This window comes from Centroberyx affinis, unplaced genomic scaffold (assembly GCF_046629955.1).
Source record: "Centroberyx affinis isolate AG114_WGS23_722 - 3 ecotype Tasmania unplaced genomic scaffold, CSIRO-AGI_Caff_v1 ptg000612l_1, whole genome shotgun sequence".
NCBI classification, from domain to species: Eukaryota; Metazoa; Chordata; class Actinopteri; order Beryciformes; family Berycidae; genus Centroberyx; species Centroberyx affinis.
This window is the reverse complement of record NW_027279242.1, coordinates 1,029-19,302: the sequence shown is the minus strand read 5'-3', so window position 1 is coordinate 19,302 and position 18,274 is coordinate 1,029. Positions and strand designations below refer to the sequence as shown.

The following is an 18,274-nucleotide window of genomic DNA, read 5'->3' as shown; positions in this document are numbered from 1 at the left end:
ACGGTGTATCTGCTGATTATTTTAACCTTTTTTTTTTTGTTTTAAATCAGGCACATTGACGATAATATAAACATATTGTTGTCTGCAGTCAGCAGCGTCCTGCAGCACTGAGGTTTACACCGACACTCTGGGGGGGGGGGGCGCTCCTCTTTCACTCCCCCCCCCCCCCCCCCCGGCTGCTTTTTTTCCACCGTCGATTCGAGCCAGAAAGCCTCCGAGCTTCTGTCTGTCTGTGATCACCAGAGAACCACAGAGCCGGTGAACAGGAGCTGTGGGTTGCTGATGTGTAACTTTTGACAGCTGGAAATACCCATTCATCCTTTTTTTAACTCGAGTGGCAAGTTGCACAGTCATGAGGCTCCGTTGAGTAGGAGGAAGTTGCTATGCTAATGGAAAGATAGGAAGCTTATTTACCGGTAGTTGCCATGTGGTTATTGCTCATCGATGCTAAAACGGGCTCACATGGTTCCTGCTCACTGCAGTCCTCCTGACACGGCAGTAAAATCACTCAAATCTCTCCCACACTCTGCTCCATTATGATGAGCCACATGTTTGTGTCTCTCAGGCCAGTTGGGTTTTTCCTTTCAGTTTGTGTTCAACCATGCTGCTAATGCACAACGCCTGTGTCGGTTTAAAGTCTGTCCTTCAGCTGTTGGATGCTTTTATGCAAAATGTCTTACAGAGTTGTCACCGCACACATTTTTTCGGAGCCACTAACCCCGACGGTGTTCGTGCCACGCTCCACCAACTAGCCGAGAATGTGTCTTTGATCGGAGCCGGATGGGCGGGGCGACAAGCCGCGGGTCCGCTCACTTCAGAAGCGTCTGACATCAAATGTGAAGGAAGTCCTGCATGCTGCAGATCAACACTTTTGAAAAGTGTCACATTAAATTGAAATATCCACTGTTTGGGGAACCGACACCGATTGCTTGTGTGAAAGTTAAACTCACCAGTCAGTATTTCTGAAGTTATGCTGTAGAGAATTTAATCATCTGCGTTCTTTAAATACTGAGCAACAGTCGTGTAACATTTTTTCCCTAAATATATATATATATACAGTATATAGTATTTTGGAAAGAAACCTTTTATTTATTCATCAAACTAACATTTCGGACCAGCCAGGCTCATTAGAGAGAACAGTGTGAGGACAAATACGGCTCGGTAGTGAAAAGCTTTTGTTACCACAGTGATTGTTGGTGTCTATCAGTTTTAAGGCTTTAAAAGATGTTAAAAGTTGATTGGGATCTGCTGTTTGTTCTTGCTTAAGCGCATCAGTCAGGGTGGATCTGATGCTCACAAATGATGCACAGCGAATCAGTCCTGACTGTCATGACTCTTGTTCAATTAAAGTCCTGAAAAAAGTATATTTTAAGAAATGGTATCAAAAACATTCCAAAGATATTGAGCCTGAAAAGTAAAAGATCAAAACCTGAAGTAAAACCACATCACCAGTCAGTTTGATGTTTCAGTCACATTTGGAGTATTAAAGACAATAAGCTGCACAGTCTCTTTTTGTCAGATTACAGGAAGTGAAAGGAAGGAACGGAGATTTGCCAAAACTCGTATGAACATTATATGTGAAGTTCTGTAATTTCTTTGCAGCTGCCTGCAGCCTGATGAGTGACCGGCGGTGTATGAAAGTCACCAAATTTAGTGAAATGAGCACAAACTCTGAAACGCCTTCCGTTTTGCTGATGGGAATCCAGTTCAGATGGAGTTTCTCCAGTAAAGGATTCTGGTCCAACAGCAGGAACTGGACCGGACATTTCCACCTGTTGGTCTCATGAGAAGGTTAGCTAACGCTTCAGTTTAGCAGCTAAAATAGTTAGCTTCAGGTTAGCTTTGTTGTCATGAGTTGGAAATTGAACCATCCGCCCCCCCCCCCCGACCTCTGACCTCTGACCTGGACACCTTAGAGGGCGTGTCCACCTACAGACCTGTTGAGCGCTTTGGCTAGCTAACATTAGCTCTTGGTCCCGCCCCTGCTTCATCCTCATTGGTTGGTAGAACTCTGAAGCGACTTTGACGAGCTGTGCGCTTCAGAAAAGTTGAAATTGTTTCAACTTTAAACTCTTTGGTGGACACGGGCCTGACTTTCCACCGTCACACTACTTCCTAGTTTCTAGTCCCGTCTCCTCCTTTGCTGCTTTGAAACCCGTTTATCTCACTTTTCAGACATGGAGCTCTTTATTTGCATTTAAGGCAAATTTCAGGAGCAGGCGGTTGGTTACCTGTGGTCGTGTCGGCTGTACAGAGCCGACTGGAATACAGACTCTAAACATGTTTCATAATTTGTTCACTTCAGGAAATTGCAGATTTATTTATAAAAGATTTTAGCGTCACACTGCCGGCACAGATCTGCTTTACTTTGGGTTTTTCTACAGAACGCTTTAAAAAGACAAAACTCTTAAAGCACAAACTTAGCTGCTAGTCTGTGATGGGACCAGGTGTGCAGTTTGAATGCTGCGTCACATCATACAGGGACGCATGCTAACTGAGATGCTAGTTCAGTACGGCTATTAGTGAAGATATTCTTCAGACTCTAGGTACACTCCACCTGAAGTGTTGCTGAAAATGCGTAGTGAGACATTATAATCACATTATAACATCGGAGTGATCTACTGCATCATGACTCATGCTGTTTGGGAATTGAACCTCTAACCCTGGCGGTGTTAGTGCCTTGCTCTGCCCAGTGAGCTACACAAGACCAGTTTAGGGAAATTAAAGGTCCCGTATCATAGGAATTCAAAATTTCCTCAATTTATATACATATATAATCAAAGATGTTTAACAAAGACGTTGTTAAAATGTGATTTTGTTAGTTTGCAGCATCTGAACTGAAAGCCTCCACTCAGCAGGTTCACCTCATTTGAATCAGAAGAGCTGCTGCTGAGTTATAATGAGTTATAATGAGTTATAATGTTATAATGTTATAATGTTATAATGTACGGGAAGTGTAATGCATTCACTTGAGAAAAAATAAAATTGCCTTGTTTTTCTGTGTGTACCTCAAAGTCCCAATGTTTCAAACCAAAAGCAAAATAAAACTGGATTAAACTAAACAGGTGGGACATGAAATACAATACAATAAAATAAGCTTTATTGACTTTATTGTATTGAAATCGAGCTCTCAACTAGGAATGAGAGCTTCTCTTGGGATTTTGAGGTATCTCGTTAATTCAGAAAAACAGCAGAATTTTTTTTTTTTCCATGAAAACTTTTCTCAGAATTCTGAGATAATTATCTTGTTAATTCAGGAAAACAGGGCAATTTTTTTCTCAAGTGAATGCATTATGCTTCTGTAATAATGAGTTATAATGTGTTATGTTATAATGAGTTATAATGAGTTATAAGTTACAGTGTGTTGTAATGCTCCTGGCCCTCGCTCTGCTCCTCAGGTGAAGTGTGACTGAATGTAGCGCTGTGTGAGTGTGCATCACGCTCGTCTGGTGCTTTGTTTCACAATTAAATAATAAAAAAAACTAAATTTTATAATTTTTACCTGGCTGTCTTTCTGTCTAGAACTTCTTCCAGATGTCTTTTATTGTTTATTGTGTTCTATTTTAAACCGGGTGAGATTTAAACCAAAGATGTCTGTTATCGATCCCGGGCCGGTGATTGTCGTCACGCCTGCTTCCTGTTCTTCTCTTCTTCTGTGTTTCATTTTGGTGAGATGTGTTTTTTTGTTTTTTTTAAACACCGCCACCCTGTGTTTGGGATTTGGACCTCATGCTACGCCGCTTAAACACAGAAGCATAAACACCTGAATCTAAGTGGCGCTTATTTATCCCTCATGTGTCTGTCATGCATTAGCCAATAAATAATAAAGCTTTTTACTTCTTGTATGGGAAATGTGCCTGGGACACATTCTGCTGCTGAAACATGAGCAATAAATACATCTGTCTGTCTGTCTGTCTGCCTGTCTGTCTGTCTGTCTGTCTGTCTGTCTGTGTTGTCTGTCTGTCTGTCTATCTGTGTGTCTGTCTCACTGTCTGTGTGTCTGTGTCTGTCTATCTGTGTGTCTGTCTCACTGTCTGTGTGTCTGTCTGTCTGTCTGTGTGTCTGTCTGTCTGTCTGTCTGTCTATCTGTGTGTCTGTCTCACTGTCTGTATGTCTGTCTGTCTGACTGTGTGTCTGTCTGTCTGTCTATCTGTGTGTCTGTCTCACTGTCTCTCTGTCTTGTCTCCCAGGCTTCAGAGCGTCTCCCACACCAAGGCAAGTCAAGTTTATTTATCGCACATTTCAGCAACAAGGCAATTCAAAGTGCTTTACGTAAAACATTAAAAGCATCGAGACAAAGTGAAAAAGATAAAATTCTTATAAAAGAACAAGCAAAATGCATTGCATTAAAAGAATCAAATCAAGTAAAATAGAAAGATATGTTTTATTTTTATCCTTTTATTCACTCAGCCAGGACAGGATTCAGTGCCTCACCTCTCCAGAGATAATCACAACTTAAAAGACTTTTTGTCGGCCTCACCGGACAAACATCTGTCTGGAGCTGTAACAGCAGACTGAAGCCACAGCAGCGTCTCTTCAGTCAAACAGAAACACGTCACACACCCGACACACACGGGACAGTCCCGTCCTGCCAGGTTAACTATTTGCATATTGTGCTTTAAAGTGCAGAGGTCAGAGGTCAGAGGTCAGACCAACACCTGAAATACAGTTGTCCGGTCGGTAACCTCACACTTCTTATTTAAAAATCTTATTGCTTCTGATACAAAGGTATTTTTCCTTGGATTTGTCCTGCTAGCTACCAGTCAGACAGAAAAACAGTCTCAGAAACCTGCAGATACATTTGATTTTGTTCATTTTATTATTCAGTAGGGTTTTCATAAATGAATTCTTCATTTAAAGGCAGTGATGTACCAGCTGCTGCCACTCAAACTGGTTCCTCAGTCCTGTTTCAGTGGAGACTTTTAGTTTCCCATGATGCTCTGAATGTGTCAGAGGCTTTTGACCCTGATGAGAAGAAAACTCTGAGGAAACTGAATATTGGGAAATTTTGGCATAAAAATTGACAGCAGATTTGCAATTTCTATTTTATAAACGACAAAACCAAAATTTAACCAACATTTTTTTTTTTAAAGTTTAAAATCATTTTGCATTTATCAAAGGGGCAAAAATGAAAATGTTAGAAAACTGAACTGAATTTTCTGTTTTACTTTTCGTTTTTGACTTGGAAAATTAAACTGATAAGAGTCATACGGACTACCCTACCCACCCCTTCCCCCCACCCACACACACACACAACACACACCACACACACACACACACACACACACACACACACAGGCTGGACAACAGCTCATTGATAAGCTTAAGTTAGTGCAGCGGAATTTATTTGACTGTGAAATGATGTGAGGAGCGTGATGCAGCTTAATGTGATCTGCTCATGGGAAATAATAACAGACAGAGATAACAAACATAGATAACATGGGGCGGGGGGGGCAGTGGGGGGGGGGGTAGTGTACCATTCACTATCTCCTGTAGTGTTTGTCATGTTCAACTTACCTAGAAGTCAATTTTTTGTTCCTTACACGTCAAATGACTCACTAAGACGCTCTGATCAGTTTTCTGTTCTCTGTCTTCATTTCACTTATTTGAAAATGTTTTGTTTTCTCATCTTAAAACAGATTGCTTATCTTTTCAGTAATGCATCACTGTTCCTTTACTTCCTTTATTTAGAGATTGATCCTTTTCTTTTTTATTGATTGTGTCTCTAAGGTTGTAACTTTTTTTTTTTCTCTTTCTTCTGTTATTTAGTTTGTTGTTTGGTTGTTTGTTGTTTGTTTTGTCATTGTTGTGTTCTATATTATCGTGTCTTGTACTTGTTACACCCGCTACAAGTCATTAGTAAAATGAATGACAATCACGGAGGTAAAGAGTAAACACTTTTTTATTTGCAAAAGCTCAGGCTTGACAAATTAAGTTCGCCCACCTTAACCTCCTCACTGTTGTTCCCAGCTATCGCTAACAGGGCAGGGCTGAGTTCCACCACATCACACCAGCACACTGTAGGCAGTAAGGCTTGCACGCTAGGTTAGTGAACACACTCCACGGTTTACACACGTGATTCATTTCACTGCAAACGATTAATAACCACGCCACCTCTTAAGCCTGCCCTGACGGTCTGGCTGGGAATCAAGCTAAGTACAGTTATTGGTGGGGGAAGTAAACAGATAAACAAAACAAAACAAACAAACGAAAACAAAAAAGAAAAGAAAACTAGTCCGCCCCCAAGGGCAATACCCATATATTTTTGCCCGCTACCAGCACACTTGCCAGGGCGGACTAGACAGAAAAAAGAAACCCCAAAAAACAAACTGGCAACGAACGAAAAATAGTCCCACGGCAAGAGCAGCTAGTGGACCACTGATGCTCTGCAGGAGACAAAAATTAACAATCTTAGACACACTTTATTTTAAAATACATACCAATTAAATGTTAAAAAACTACTTTAAAATACCTGGTATGTCGATCTATTTCCTAGACTACCAGCCGCAACAAAGAACAGGGAAGCAGGTCTGAAATACATGAAAACCATTCATGTCACACACATTCAAACCTGACAGTAAAAACACTACACAGAAGACAGCCTGGCCTACCCGTTGTTCCTGCACTCCGGTCTTCCCTGCAGGCCAGCATGGAATGAGGTGTGCACCTGCCTCACTCCACCGGCCTGCAACCTGCGTTCCTCCTGCAGGTAGCCCGATATCTACAACTCCTGCTAATTGGTGCACCTCCCCTTTTTTACTCAGTGCCACCTGCCACATACTGTTCTGTTTTCCATTTGTTTTGTGACCCCCTCTAAACGAGATGATACATCTCAAGGGGTTTATCCTGATATAATGAATTTCTCTCAAAGTCCCAGATCTCTTTGTGCTCAGTTCAGGTCCGGTTCAGCACCACCAGCCACTGAAACAGGAGGTTCAGTAAAACTCCAGAAGATGAAACAACATGAAGAAGAAGAAGAGACTGAGAACGAGATTAATTTTATGTTCTACTGTCCGGCTGTTTGATCTAAGAGATGTGACTTCAGTCTTTATGAGTTTCTTCTGGCTGGATGATTATGAAATATTTGAATGTTTTAGAAAGGGCAGTTTCCATATCGCTCGCTTCATTAGTAAAGCATGGGGGGGGGGGAGATAAAATATTCTGTTTGTGTGATACCTGAGTTTGATGCATCTTTTTCCTATGCTGTCCACCCATGCAACTAAGTGATAGTGTCATGTGAGTCCCTGTGTGTGTGTGTGTGTGTGTGTGACACTTAAACTAAATCAATCAATCAATCAATCAATCAATCAAAACATAGTGAGTCAAGGTTCAGAAAGAGCTACAGCGGAGCAGCAGAAAGCAGCAGATTATTGTGGAAACTGAACGTTGGTACAGAAGTCTCACTGCTGCTGAGCTGCGGCAGGTTTGGACAAATGTGAGGAATGCTGCAGGATTTTTAACTGTGTGTGTGTGTGTGGGGGGGGGGGGGGGGGCGTCTGTGTCAGATGTGTGTGTGTGTGTGTGTGTGATTTTTAACTGGGAGTGTTTGTGAGGTCGGTATGTTCTCGTATATCTCGTATATGTCCTCACAAGGATAGAAGGATGAGGAAAATCATCCAAAGTGAGGAGATGCTGCTGCTTTCCACTTTTTAAAGGGAGTTAGTTTAGGATTATGACTTGGTTTTAAGGGTTTTTAAGGGTTTAGGGCTTATGTAGTCAATAACGGTCCTCACAAGTATATTAATATAGTCAGTATGTGTGTGTGTGTGTGTGTGTGTGTGTGTGTGTGTGTGAACTCTGCACTCAGTCACCAGGAATCCGAAGCGTTCGGAGGATGTGTGAGTCACAGCGAGCAGCTTCTCACGCTGCTCATTTTCTAAAAACCTCTTCTTCCAAAAGATGTTTCTGTCTGTCAGTCTGCTGCAGCTCAGGACTCTTTAGAAACACTTCGATCCACTTGAGTTCCTGTAGTGTTAAACGGTCTTGAACACACATCTGTATTTAAATGTAGAAGCAAAGTGTTTAAAGTGATAATCCACAACATTTCCATCTAAATAAATGTCTTCTGCTCCTCTCTGTCTGACTGCTGTAACACAACAGGAGCATCTCATTTTATCGTAAATACACCAAAACATCAATACTGTAAATTTCATTAACATCTTAAATTAATTATCGTTAAGCTGCAGGTACAGATTTTCAATTTGACTAAATTAACACTAAAAAAGTTAACTAAATGAACACAAATTTTACCTAAACTTGTCAATATTTTCTATCACTTTTTATGTTTTCTTGAGCTGTAAATATCTGAATAACCAGTAAAGACAGTAAATAATGGACCTGGTTCAGAATAAGAAACTGGTAAGGATTTATAAATTATTAATATGAGTAATGTAGGATTATATCTCTCTTCTCACACAAAAAATCCACTCTATCGTCTCAAGTTTCTTTACAAGTAAACAAATCAGTAATGACGTCACTGTGTCTCTAATGTGAGTTTAGTGCTAAATGTTAATCTGTTTCCCATAAAAGTTCAAGTTGTTTAGACAGTCAAGACCCTGCTGGACCGAACTGAACTGGATTGAACCGGACTGAACAATCTGAAGAACTGGAGTTTGGCTTTATTCTCAGTTTGTATCAAATATAGCAGTTCTGAATCCACAACACAGTCACACAATAGTTGTTTTCTTAATTAAGGCACATTCACAGGAAAACAAAAACAGGAGCAAATATAGCATCAATCACATAATAAAAAAAAATACATAAATTAGATCAGATTTGATAAATATTCTACATAAAGAGGAACATTCAATAAGCAAGACCCACATGATGAAGAGAAGTGTGTGTGTGTGTGTGTGTGTGTGTGTGTGTTGGGGGGGGGGGGGGAATTACATTGGATAGAGCGGACATTCCGATTCATATTCACCGTCTTCAATGGCAAATTGGGCCTGGACAGTTAAGATGGCAGCCGTAGAGTTAATTCAGCTGATAGTTAATAGAAGTTCAGTTAATTTTGTCCCACAGATTTTACAAAGAGTCAAAGTGTTTCGGAGGAAAAGCATCGACCGGCCGAACGTTTCTCTGTCCGGTGAAACGACGTCCAGCTCCGAGACGATCTGATCAAAACGCCCCGGCGGCCATCTTTGGCACCGGCAGCCACGTCCGTCCCCCTGTCAGGCGGGGCGTGTCCCATCTATCCCTCCTGATTCTGCGTCCTGGAGCCGCCAGGAAAGGAGTGAGAGGAAGAGGAAATGGCTCCCTGCCTCTTAAGAGAGCCTCAGGAGGAAGGCGGCTTCCTGAAGCCAGAGCTGTGAGCTGAATCGGTTCAGTCCCTCTGCCTGGGCTGCAGGTCCGGACCCACAGGTCCAGACCCACAGGTCCAGACCCACACAGCCCCGAGACACAAGGCCTGAACTCTGAGCCGCTGCTGTGCCTAAACTATGGGCAGAAATATGTGTCACTACAAACTGAAACTGAATTATTTATATTTGAATTTGAATTGCTCAACTTGAATAATTGTATTAAAAAACTGAATTTGAATCACATAATTTGAATTTGTATTGTTTAACTTGAATAATTGCATTGAAAGTGATTGCATTAATTGCATTGCATTGTAGAATTCTGCACTGCTCTTCCTCAAAGACCAGGATGTGTCTCAGTAAACTGAAATTGAATTACGAGAACTGAATTTGAATTGTGAGAACTGAATACAGTTTCAGAGCAAATTAATTAAATTTCATAATATTACATTCAGTTTCAAGTTTATTGGAATTCAGTTTCAAACTAATAAATTCAATTTCAAATTATGCTATTCAGATTCAGTTTTTCAATGCAATTATTCAAGTTAAACGATACAAATTCAAAATATGTGATTCAAATTAAGTTTTTTAATGCAATTATTCAAGTTGAGCAATTCAAATTCAAATGTAAATAATTCAATTTCAGTTTCTAGTGACACATATTTCTGCCCATACTAAATGTGCATCACCTAATAACGTGATCAAATCGTCTCAAAACAAATCAGGAAAATAGAATTAAGTCAATTTTTGTGGATTGCTTTGCTATTGGTGGTTTTTCAAACGGTAAAACAACATTTAAAAAACATTTCATGGGATTGAATGAAAGAAGCCTGCTGAAAGTATTCCACCTAGTCTGGGATCTTAGTATCTCAAACCACAATCGTCCATTGATTCTACACGGAAGTTGTCAGATTATACATTAGTCTGCTGGTCATTTATTAAGCAGATTTCCCCCCCCCTGATAATTTCCTCATGCAGTGGCAAAACAGCAACACATCCCGAGGACACGACACATTTTTTAGGGGATACAAAATTTGGCACAACACCGGGACCCCAAATGGCTCACAGCCCCTACACATGACTGGAGTTAGCGACGTCTTTCCACGGGTTTTCATTTGGGTTCCAGGCTGAAACGTGTTTGACCTCCCAGGCCGTCCCAAGCTCTTTCGGCTTTACAAAGGAGACACTGGGACACACTGATATGTGAAGCAGGAGCTAACGGGCGAAATGATCTAGAAGACAGAACTGAAGAGGCGGAGAGACGAAGTCGAGAAAAAGTCCCGGAGCTTCTGTTCAGCAAAATATGTTCATCTTAAACGTGAAAATGTCATTTTTTTTGCGTGAGCCGACTGAAAAATAGGCAGATGGGGTGAGACTGCTCAACTTGTTTAAATGCTATTAAAGACATTTCTAGAATTTACTTGAAATTACTGAAATCTTGAAATAAGGCAAATCACTGTACGTGTTTAAAGATAAAATCACTCGCTTTGAGGAAATTCTCGACACAAGCGGAATAGTATTGAACCAAGTCAAATCATCTCACTGCATTGTCACTTTTTTAAAAGAATAATATGACTTCAAGCATTTAATACAAGATTAAATCACCGATAATGGACATAAGTTCATTATATGCTTGTATTCTTAGTATATATGCACCATAATAATTACAATGCACTCACTTGCTTCCTTTCCTGCCTTAGGAACAACATTTAAGACAAATAAGATGTTACAAAAAATTTTCAACAAGCTACTGCATGGTGTCCCAAAGTGGGGTCCGGGGACCAGCAGGGGTCACTGAGAGGCTTCCATGGGGATGGAAGTGAGGAAAACCTAAAGTTCACTTTTATTTCCAGTGGAACTACATAGAAGGTCGGCTGTTTCGATCGTTCCCCTCCCCACATGTTGGATCGACAGTTTTGCAAATATCAACAACAAACATCTCAGAAGGCGTTTCTTGGCTGGTTGGATGCATATCGATTGGAGGGTCTTTGATATGAAAAAGTTTGGGGTTTCTGGTCTGAATGGAGGTGTGGGTTCGAGTCCCTGTGATTCCAGACTTTTGAGACTCTCTGTATTGTAATGTTTTCAAAGGAAGGGTACCAAGAGTTTCAGTGTGTTCCACTGCTCTGGTTCACTCTTCAGTCACTCTGGACAAGACCGTTAGCTAAATGCCTAAAATATAATTTAAATGGGAATGTAAATAACTGCTTGTTAACTACTCCAATCAGAAGAAAACAAACTTTCAGCAGCGTCAAACTAGCTTGGAGTCTTTGGTAAAAGAGTTTGATTGAAACTGTCAAAACCCTCCATGATGCCGAATACTTTAGTCCCGATGTGAAGGACGGACCAGGCTGTCGGAGCTTCACCATCATAGACCAGGAAAGCTCAAGTGAAGCGCTGGAGTCAGAACTGAAAGGCCGTGGCAGTTCATCATTCTCAGAGCGGACTGCAGACTGCTGCTGCCTCTGCTCCACTGCGCACCATTTGGCTTCCCCAGATGAATTCAATCAAGTATTTACAGGAAGGAAGGGTAGGGAATCAGAAAGGGGCTTGGGAAAAAAAACATGGCTGGAAAACGTGAATGGGAAAGAAGGACAATTTCCTCATTTTCAGGTTAATGTGAAGGTTGGTTTGAAGGAATTGCCCTTACAAAGCTGGAAAATGCCTCCTGAAATGAGTTCACTTGAGCAAAAACTCTTTATGGAAACCTTTACAGGCAGGAAGACCTGAGAGGTGGACTGTCCTCAGACTGAAATGTCATGGATTTGATCCCAAAACAGCTCATGTGTCCGTCAGGCCGTGTGTCCCGTCTCTGAACCTCTTCCTGCTCACACTGAAAATCATCCTGGGTAAGAACATCAGCGAAATGCCCGATATGTAAACGTTAACACCCTCCCGTGTTAGGAGGGATGCAAAATGGCTGCTGAAAAGGAGCTGTGACATGAAGTGAGTAAGAAGGATTGTCTTGTGTACAGATTTTGCATAAAATAAAAGTTAATGAATACCACAGTTCTTTGTCTCATGTTCAGAATCACATTAACCACCACAGGACCAAACAGGGCCGGCCATGACTCAGTATTGCTCTCAATAAAGTTTACGTGTTCAAAGTCTATAAAACTAAACCCCAAATCTGTGATTTATGCGGCCATTTTGTTGCCAGCAGATTGCATATCAGTCGGACCGTGATTTATGAATGAATTATAACTTGATCCCAGGTTGTAAAGTATTATAACTGGCCTTGGCAAGACCGATATAGTCCTGCAGTGGAAAAACAGGTTTTAACAAAGCTGGACTGTCACTTAGACCAGAGGAGTCAGTCATTATGGGCCATTCTGCATCCCCAGTTAAGGCTGCTGCCACACTGATCCGTCTGTCTGTCTGTCTGTGTTCATTTCAGACAGACTGACGACGCTCCGTCTGTCAGATTTCCGTCTGTTTTGACGACAGAAAGTTCAACCAGCTGAACTCTTTCTGGACGGACGGATTCGTCAGCGTCCGTTCAGCCAATCAGATCGTTCCTACGTTTGTTTTGGGGGAAATAGAGATAGCGGTCCGACCAAAACAGATAAACCAGAGAAAGCCTGGTGGAGCGTTGGGATGACTGGAGGTTTTCCAGCTCAGTTTCTGATTGAATTTATACAGTAGAGTCTGTTTCTTCTTTTTTCTATCAAGTGGCTCCGTTATGAGCAAAGCTTCCTGTTCTTCTGCCTCGCCGCCATGTTGACGCTCAAACAAACCAAATCTATCTATTAATAATTCTGTTTTCTGATGGATCAGTGTGGCGGCCTCCTAAGAGGAACACAGTAAGTCACTTGTTAAGATTTCACTGATTTCAGTGCAGTCAGCTCACCTGTGCCATTCTGCATCCCCAGTTTAACTGACTGGAAAATGAAATACTTTGTTGGAGGGACACAAACTGTTTGTTGTGAAGCAGTTGAATAAAGCATCAAGTCAAAGCAAAGCAGAACAGTTTGACAGCGGAGGAACCAGGTGAGTTAAACTTTACACTGAACAGTTTTATACATTTATGCCCAGTTATGATCCTGAACATAACCTTGATATGTAATTGAGTCAGATGCCAAGAGTTTCATATCTTTGGGATGAGAGGCTTTGGTATCCTCCTCTACTGACTAGTCTCAGTCTCTCTCTCTCTCTCTCTCTCTCAATCACAGGAGAATCGGTTCTTAATATTCCTCTTCCCTATTTACATAAGTAAATTACTCCAACCAAACTAATTGTGTTTCTCTTTCCTTTCTTCTTCTCTGTCTACTCTTCCTCTCTTCTGCCTCTCTCATCTCCTTAACCCCCCCCCACCCACCTTCCCAATCCCCAAAACAAACCCCCAAAAAAACCCCTTCCAACCCCGACCCGACCCTGAGGACTGCAGCTGTCTGTCAGCCCGAACCCGTCTAAAGCCCAAAACTGCCATATAAAATTCTCTGCTAAAGATAAAATTCTAACATATTTTTCAACAATAATTTTCGAACCCGAGCCCGCCCCAAACCCATCGGGTCCAGTCGGGTCCTGCGGGGGTTCCGGGCGCAAACGTCAGGCTCCGCCCCCCTACAGCAGCACGCAGGGTTTCTTGGTGGCGACGGGCTGCGGGTTGAGGAAGGCCCTCACGGCTTCCGCGAACACGTCCTTAATGCCGTCCTGGTTGAGGGCGGAGCACTCCAGGTAGCGGGTGGCGTGGATCTGCCGGGCGAGGGCGGCGCCCTGCTGGTGGCTGACGGGCGTCTGGTTCTGCTCCTTCAGCTTCCTCTGGGTGTCGCCGTCGTTCCGCAGGTCGCTCTTAGTGCCGACCAGGAGCACCGGCACCCCGGGACAGTGGTGAGAAACCTGGACACAGCCAGCAGAGTTATATAGGTTATATAACGGCAATAATAAACTTTAAAATACTGTAAGTGTGAGTGTGATTTTCAGACTGTTCCTCCATACAATGGCAGTGAATGGAGAGAGAAAAAAACACAATTCTCCAGTCTCCTCTACCGGAGCAACAGATCACAGAATCACTGATTTTGGGGTTTTATCATGGAGAAAGAGACACAACCCAAGATACTACCAGAGCTACACAGAGATTTAAAGCTCCATATTCTACTTTCCAGAGTTTTATTTAGTATCTTTCTGTCCATTCAAAGCTGTGTGTGTGGTGTCATGAACCAAAAACACTCTCAATCCATTTCTCCACGTTCATTTTCCAGCATCTCTCTGAGCCTTACCAAGAACAGGCCGTTTCTGTCTCCGTGTCTTTAAGGCTCATTAATATTAACGACCCCCTCTGTTCCGATCGGCTAACCGTTTCCAGAGTGAAACGTGAGACGCCGCGGCCCGGCGGCTACAGGTAGGGAAAACTCTCCGGTAATAAACGACGACAACCGCTCAACCGCTTTGAAAAAAACACTTTGTTAGTCTATTATTTCTTACAAAAATGATAATGAGCGAACCTTTGTGACGTCACAAAGTTACGGAAGTCCAAACGGCTCGTTTAGAGGCTCGCTGCACTAATATGGATTGTGTGGATTTAGTTTTGATACTTTCACCATGTTTAGATAGACCATCCAACTCCTTTATCACCACAGAGGAGAGGGGAGTCCTGCTTTACACCATGTGGAGCTTTAATAGAGTTTTTTCCTGTGCCATAATATAATGATGTAAAAATGTTGTGCTTGTTTGGGTTGACATGAACTTGGTCACTGTCTGTCAGATGCCCGCTGGGTCGGTTTTATGTTCTCTGACCTCAGGATGCCACTTGTGCTTGACGTTCTCGTAGGAGGCGGGGCTGGAGATGGAGAAGCAGATGATGAAGACGTTGGTCTGGGGGTAGGACAGCGTCCGCAGCCGGTCGTACTCCTCCTGACCCGCCGTGTCCCACAGGTTCAGACTGATGGTCCGGCCGTCCACCGTCACCTGAACACACCAAACCACAGACAGCAGATACAGTACAGTATAACAGGGTTTTACATGTCAAAGATCCTTCACACCAGAGACCTTCTTCTGAGTCTCTACTGTACTGTAGGTGGAGATATGATCAGACTAGATCAAGTTTGGATCCCAGATAGCAAAGTGACATTGATTTGACATTGAAATATGGTCAAAAACGTTGATTCTTGGTCAAGGTTGAAAAATCAACATTGAACCAAAATGTATATTTGGTCAGATTTTCAACATTGAAAATGTGATGTTAAATAACATTGATTTGACATTGATATTTGGTGAGGTTTTCAATAATGAAAAGGTGATATTGAGTCAACATTGATATCTGGCCAAGATTTCAACATTGAAAAGCTGATGTTCAGTGAGTACTAATCAACATTAATATACACAGACCATGGAACACGTAAGCATTACATCGTCTAGCCTGTATTTTCTGATTCCTTTTTACAGCATTTCTTCTTCCCTTCTTCCCGTCCACACCCATGACCCCACATTGGTTATGGGTGTGGACCAATTTTGAGGCCAAATGTAAAAATTTAAAAAAAGAAAAAACAATCACTTGCATTTTAGCATTTGATGTCACCTGCTCTGTGTTCAGGGACTCTAGAGAGGTGACTCCCAAGGCACCATATCAAATACAAATAAATAAATTTGGCCCATAAGCTATAACAAATTATTTCAGTGGCATCTCAATAAAGCCCATAAAAGCACTTTACAGAGACTGTATTGTTTCCCTCTACTTTACAATAAGCGAGTTGATGAGTTCTGTTTATAAACGTTGCGTAACCATTTCGTCATTGGCCATACCTCTTTCTGCCTGTAAAACCACATGGTATAAAGCATAGCTGATGATAATAATATGTTAATATTATTGTTATTGTATTGTATATTGTATCAATAAATCTATATATTTTTTTTACTTTATTATTGGTGTCTTGCATTTAAGTCAGGCTGTAAATAAAGCCTGATTTGGCATAGATTCAATGTTAAATGAATCATAACACAATCATTGATTCAACATTAAAACCTTTGCAATACTTCAACACTAGATCAATCATTATTCAACCATGGGCAGAACTTCAGTGTTGAATCAGCGTTGGACATGGTCGATTTTTCAATGTTGAATCAATGGATGAGCAAGATCAATGCCAAAAAGACGTCAGAGATCAACGTTAGTTCAGTGGTGCTGCCTGATATCTAATCAACGTTGTTTCAGTTCTATTTTGCTGGATATTAGATGCATCCCCAGATATTATTTTATCTGGGGATGCACTCAGGCTGAGGTGGTGGTTCTCAACCTGGGCGTCTGGACCCCCCAGGGGGTCGTGAGATAATTTTGGGGGTTGCAAGACGATTTATGGGATAGGAAAAAACAGATTCCAACGACAAATTCATTATCATATCTATATTATTTTATTTTTATCTTCATCGTTTTTTTGCCCTTACTGAATAGTTTTCTGCCTCTGTGCCTCCTCTGATAATCAAACAAAACAACCTGAAAAGGGAAAATCAATCTTTGAACTGGCATCACTTGATTTTAAGAGTCACGAGCCTAATTTTTACGTTGATTCGTCATTTAAAAGACTCTAAATGATTTATAGCTGTCTAGGCTAAGCCGAGGTTCCATAGGGTTTGCAAGTGAAACTTTAGTGACTAAAATAAACATTATTAGCATTACATTGTACTTCTCTGGTGCATATTCTTGATATTTACAGCTGTTTATGCATTGTTTAAATATGTAATAATGTAATTGACTGCTTGGTCCGAAACTGGGCTAAACATTTCCAAAAAGATCCTGGGTGATATGAGCTAATACAGAGAGGCCATGTTGAAATGATGAATATATGTTGAAATGAATAGTGAATGCCAGGGTTCGACTGATATGGGGCTTTTAACCTAATTCTTATCCTAATCCTAATTCTAACTCTAATCCTGATCCTAAACCAGCCCCTTAAAGCAATGAGGAGCGGCAAAAATGTTTGTGCCTCCATACACACAGGCACACACACACACACACACACAGGCACACACACACACACACACACAGGCACACACACACACGCACACGCACACACACACACACACACACACACACCTGGCTGCTGTAGTTGTCGAACACGGTGGGGATGTACTCCTTGGGGAAGGCTCCGGTGGTGTAGGAGATGAGGAGGCAGGTCTTCCCCACCGCTCCGTCTCCCACCACCACACACTTGATGCTCTGCATGACGACCGCTGAACTCTGACCTCTGACCCCCCGCAGCAACCTGCAACACACACACACACACACACACACACACACACAGACACACACACAGAGAGACACATGAAGACATCTCTGTCGTCAAACAATAACCACAGATCTGCTAAAAGATCAGATGAAGCTGTGGGGAAACTGGGTTGTTCTACAGCTTCTACCATTTATCACCAAAACTGCCAAAACCACTTCTATAGAGAGACTAAATTTCTGGGTGATAGGATATTAGTATTTGGTCAGTGTGATAAGTTATTAGACAAACCAGTTCTAAACCAACCACCAAGTCCTAAACCAGTCAGTTTAGAGGGAACATTGGTCCTGAAGCTTCTGGTGTTATGGCTTCAAACTTATGGTGATTTTTTGATATTTTTGCTTTGCTCTTCATTATAATGATATGAGTTAAATCAAAATTTAGGCTAAGGTAAAACAAGTACCATACCTTGCCAAACCCAATTAACACCCATGCAACTGACTAACACTGCACCATAGTACAGACTGACACCCAGAGAGGACAACTGCCAAACAGACTTTAAACAAGTTCAGGGTGCTACAGCAGCCTGTCTCCATGATGGAGGAACACTGTAGAACTGTGTGTTAGTGAATAAAGTGTAAATGTGTCTGAAGCAGCTGTCAGCAGAGAGCAGCTGAGTCAGCTTGTTGTGGTGTGGCTGTAGATCCATTCAGTAACGTTCTCAGTAAAAGTGAATAGTGTGATAAGGTGGATTTGTTTCCAAATGTAGGTTACTGTGACACAGTAAACTGTCTTGTCTTTAGCCCTAGTCTCTACTCC

At 41.8% G+C, this 18,274-nt stretch overlaps 1 protein-coding gene across 2 annotated transcripts; it reads right to left on the bottom strand.

Annotated features, from left to right (window-relative positions):
* Positions 1-8,611: 8,611 nt before the first annotated feature.
* Positions 8,612-17,490, bottom strand: LOC139643461 (rho-related GTP-binding protein RhoG-like). Of its 2 annotated transcripts, XM_071518610.1 has the most exons (4): positions 17,326-17,490; positions 15,033-15,203; positions 13,890-14,135; positions 8,612-13,556 (listed from the first exon to the last, which is right to left on the bottom strand). In XM_071518610.1, exons 1-4 carry the CDS (start codon positions 17,452-17,454, stop codon positions 13,497-13,499), a joined length of 606 nt encoding a protein of 201 aa, XP_071374711.1. In that variant the 5' UTR covers positions 17,455-17,490; the 3' UTR covers positions 8,612-13,496. The 2 variants fall into 2 exon arrangements, with proteins under 2 accessions (XP_071374711.1, XP_071374712.1); XM_071518611.1 differs by lacking the exon at positions 8,612-13,556 and having other exon boundaries at positions 13,706-14,135.
* Positions 17,491-18,274: the final 784 nt, after the last annotated feature.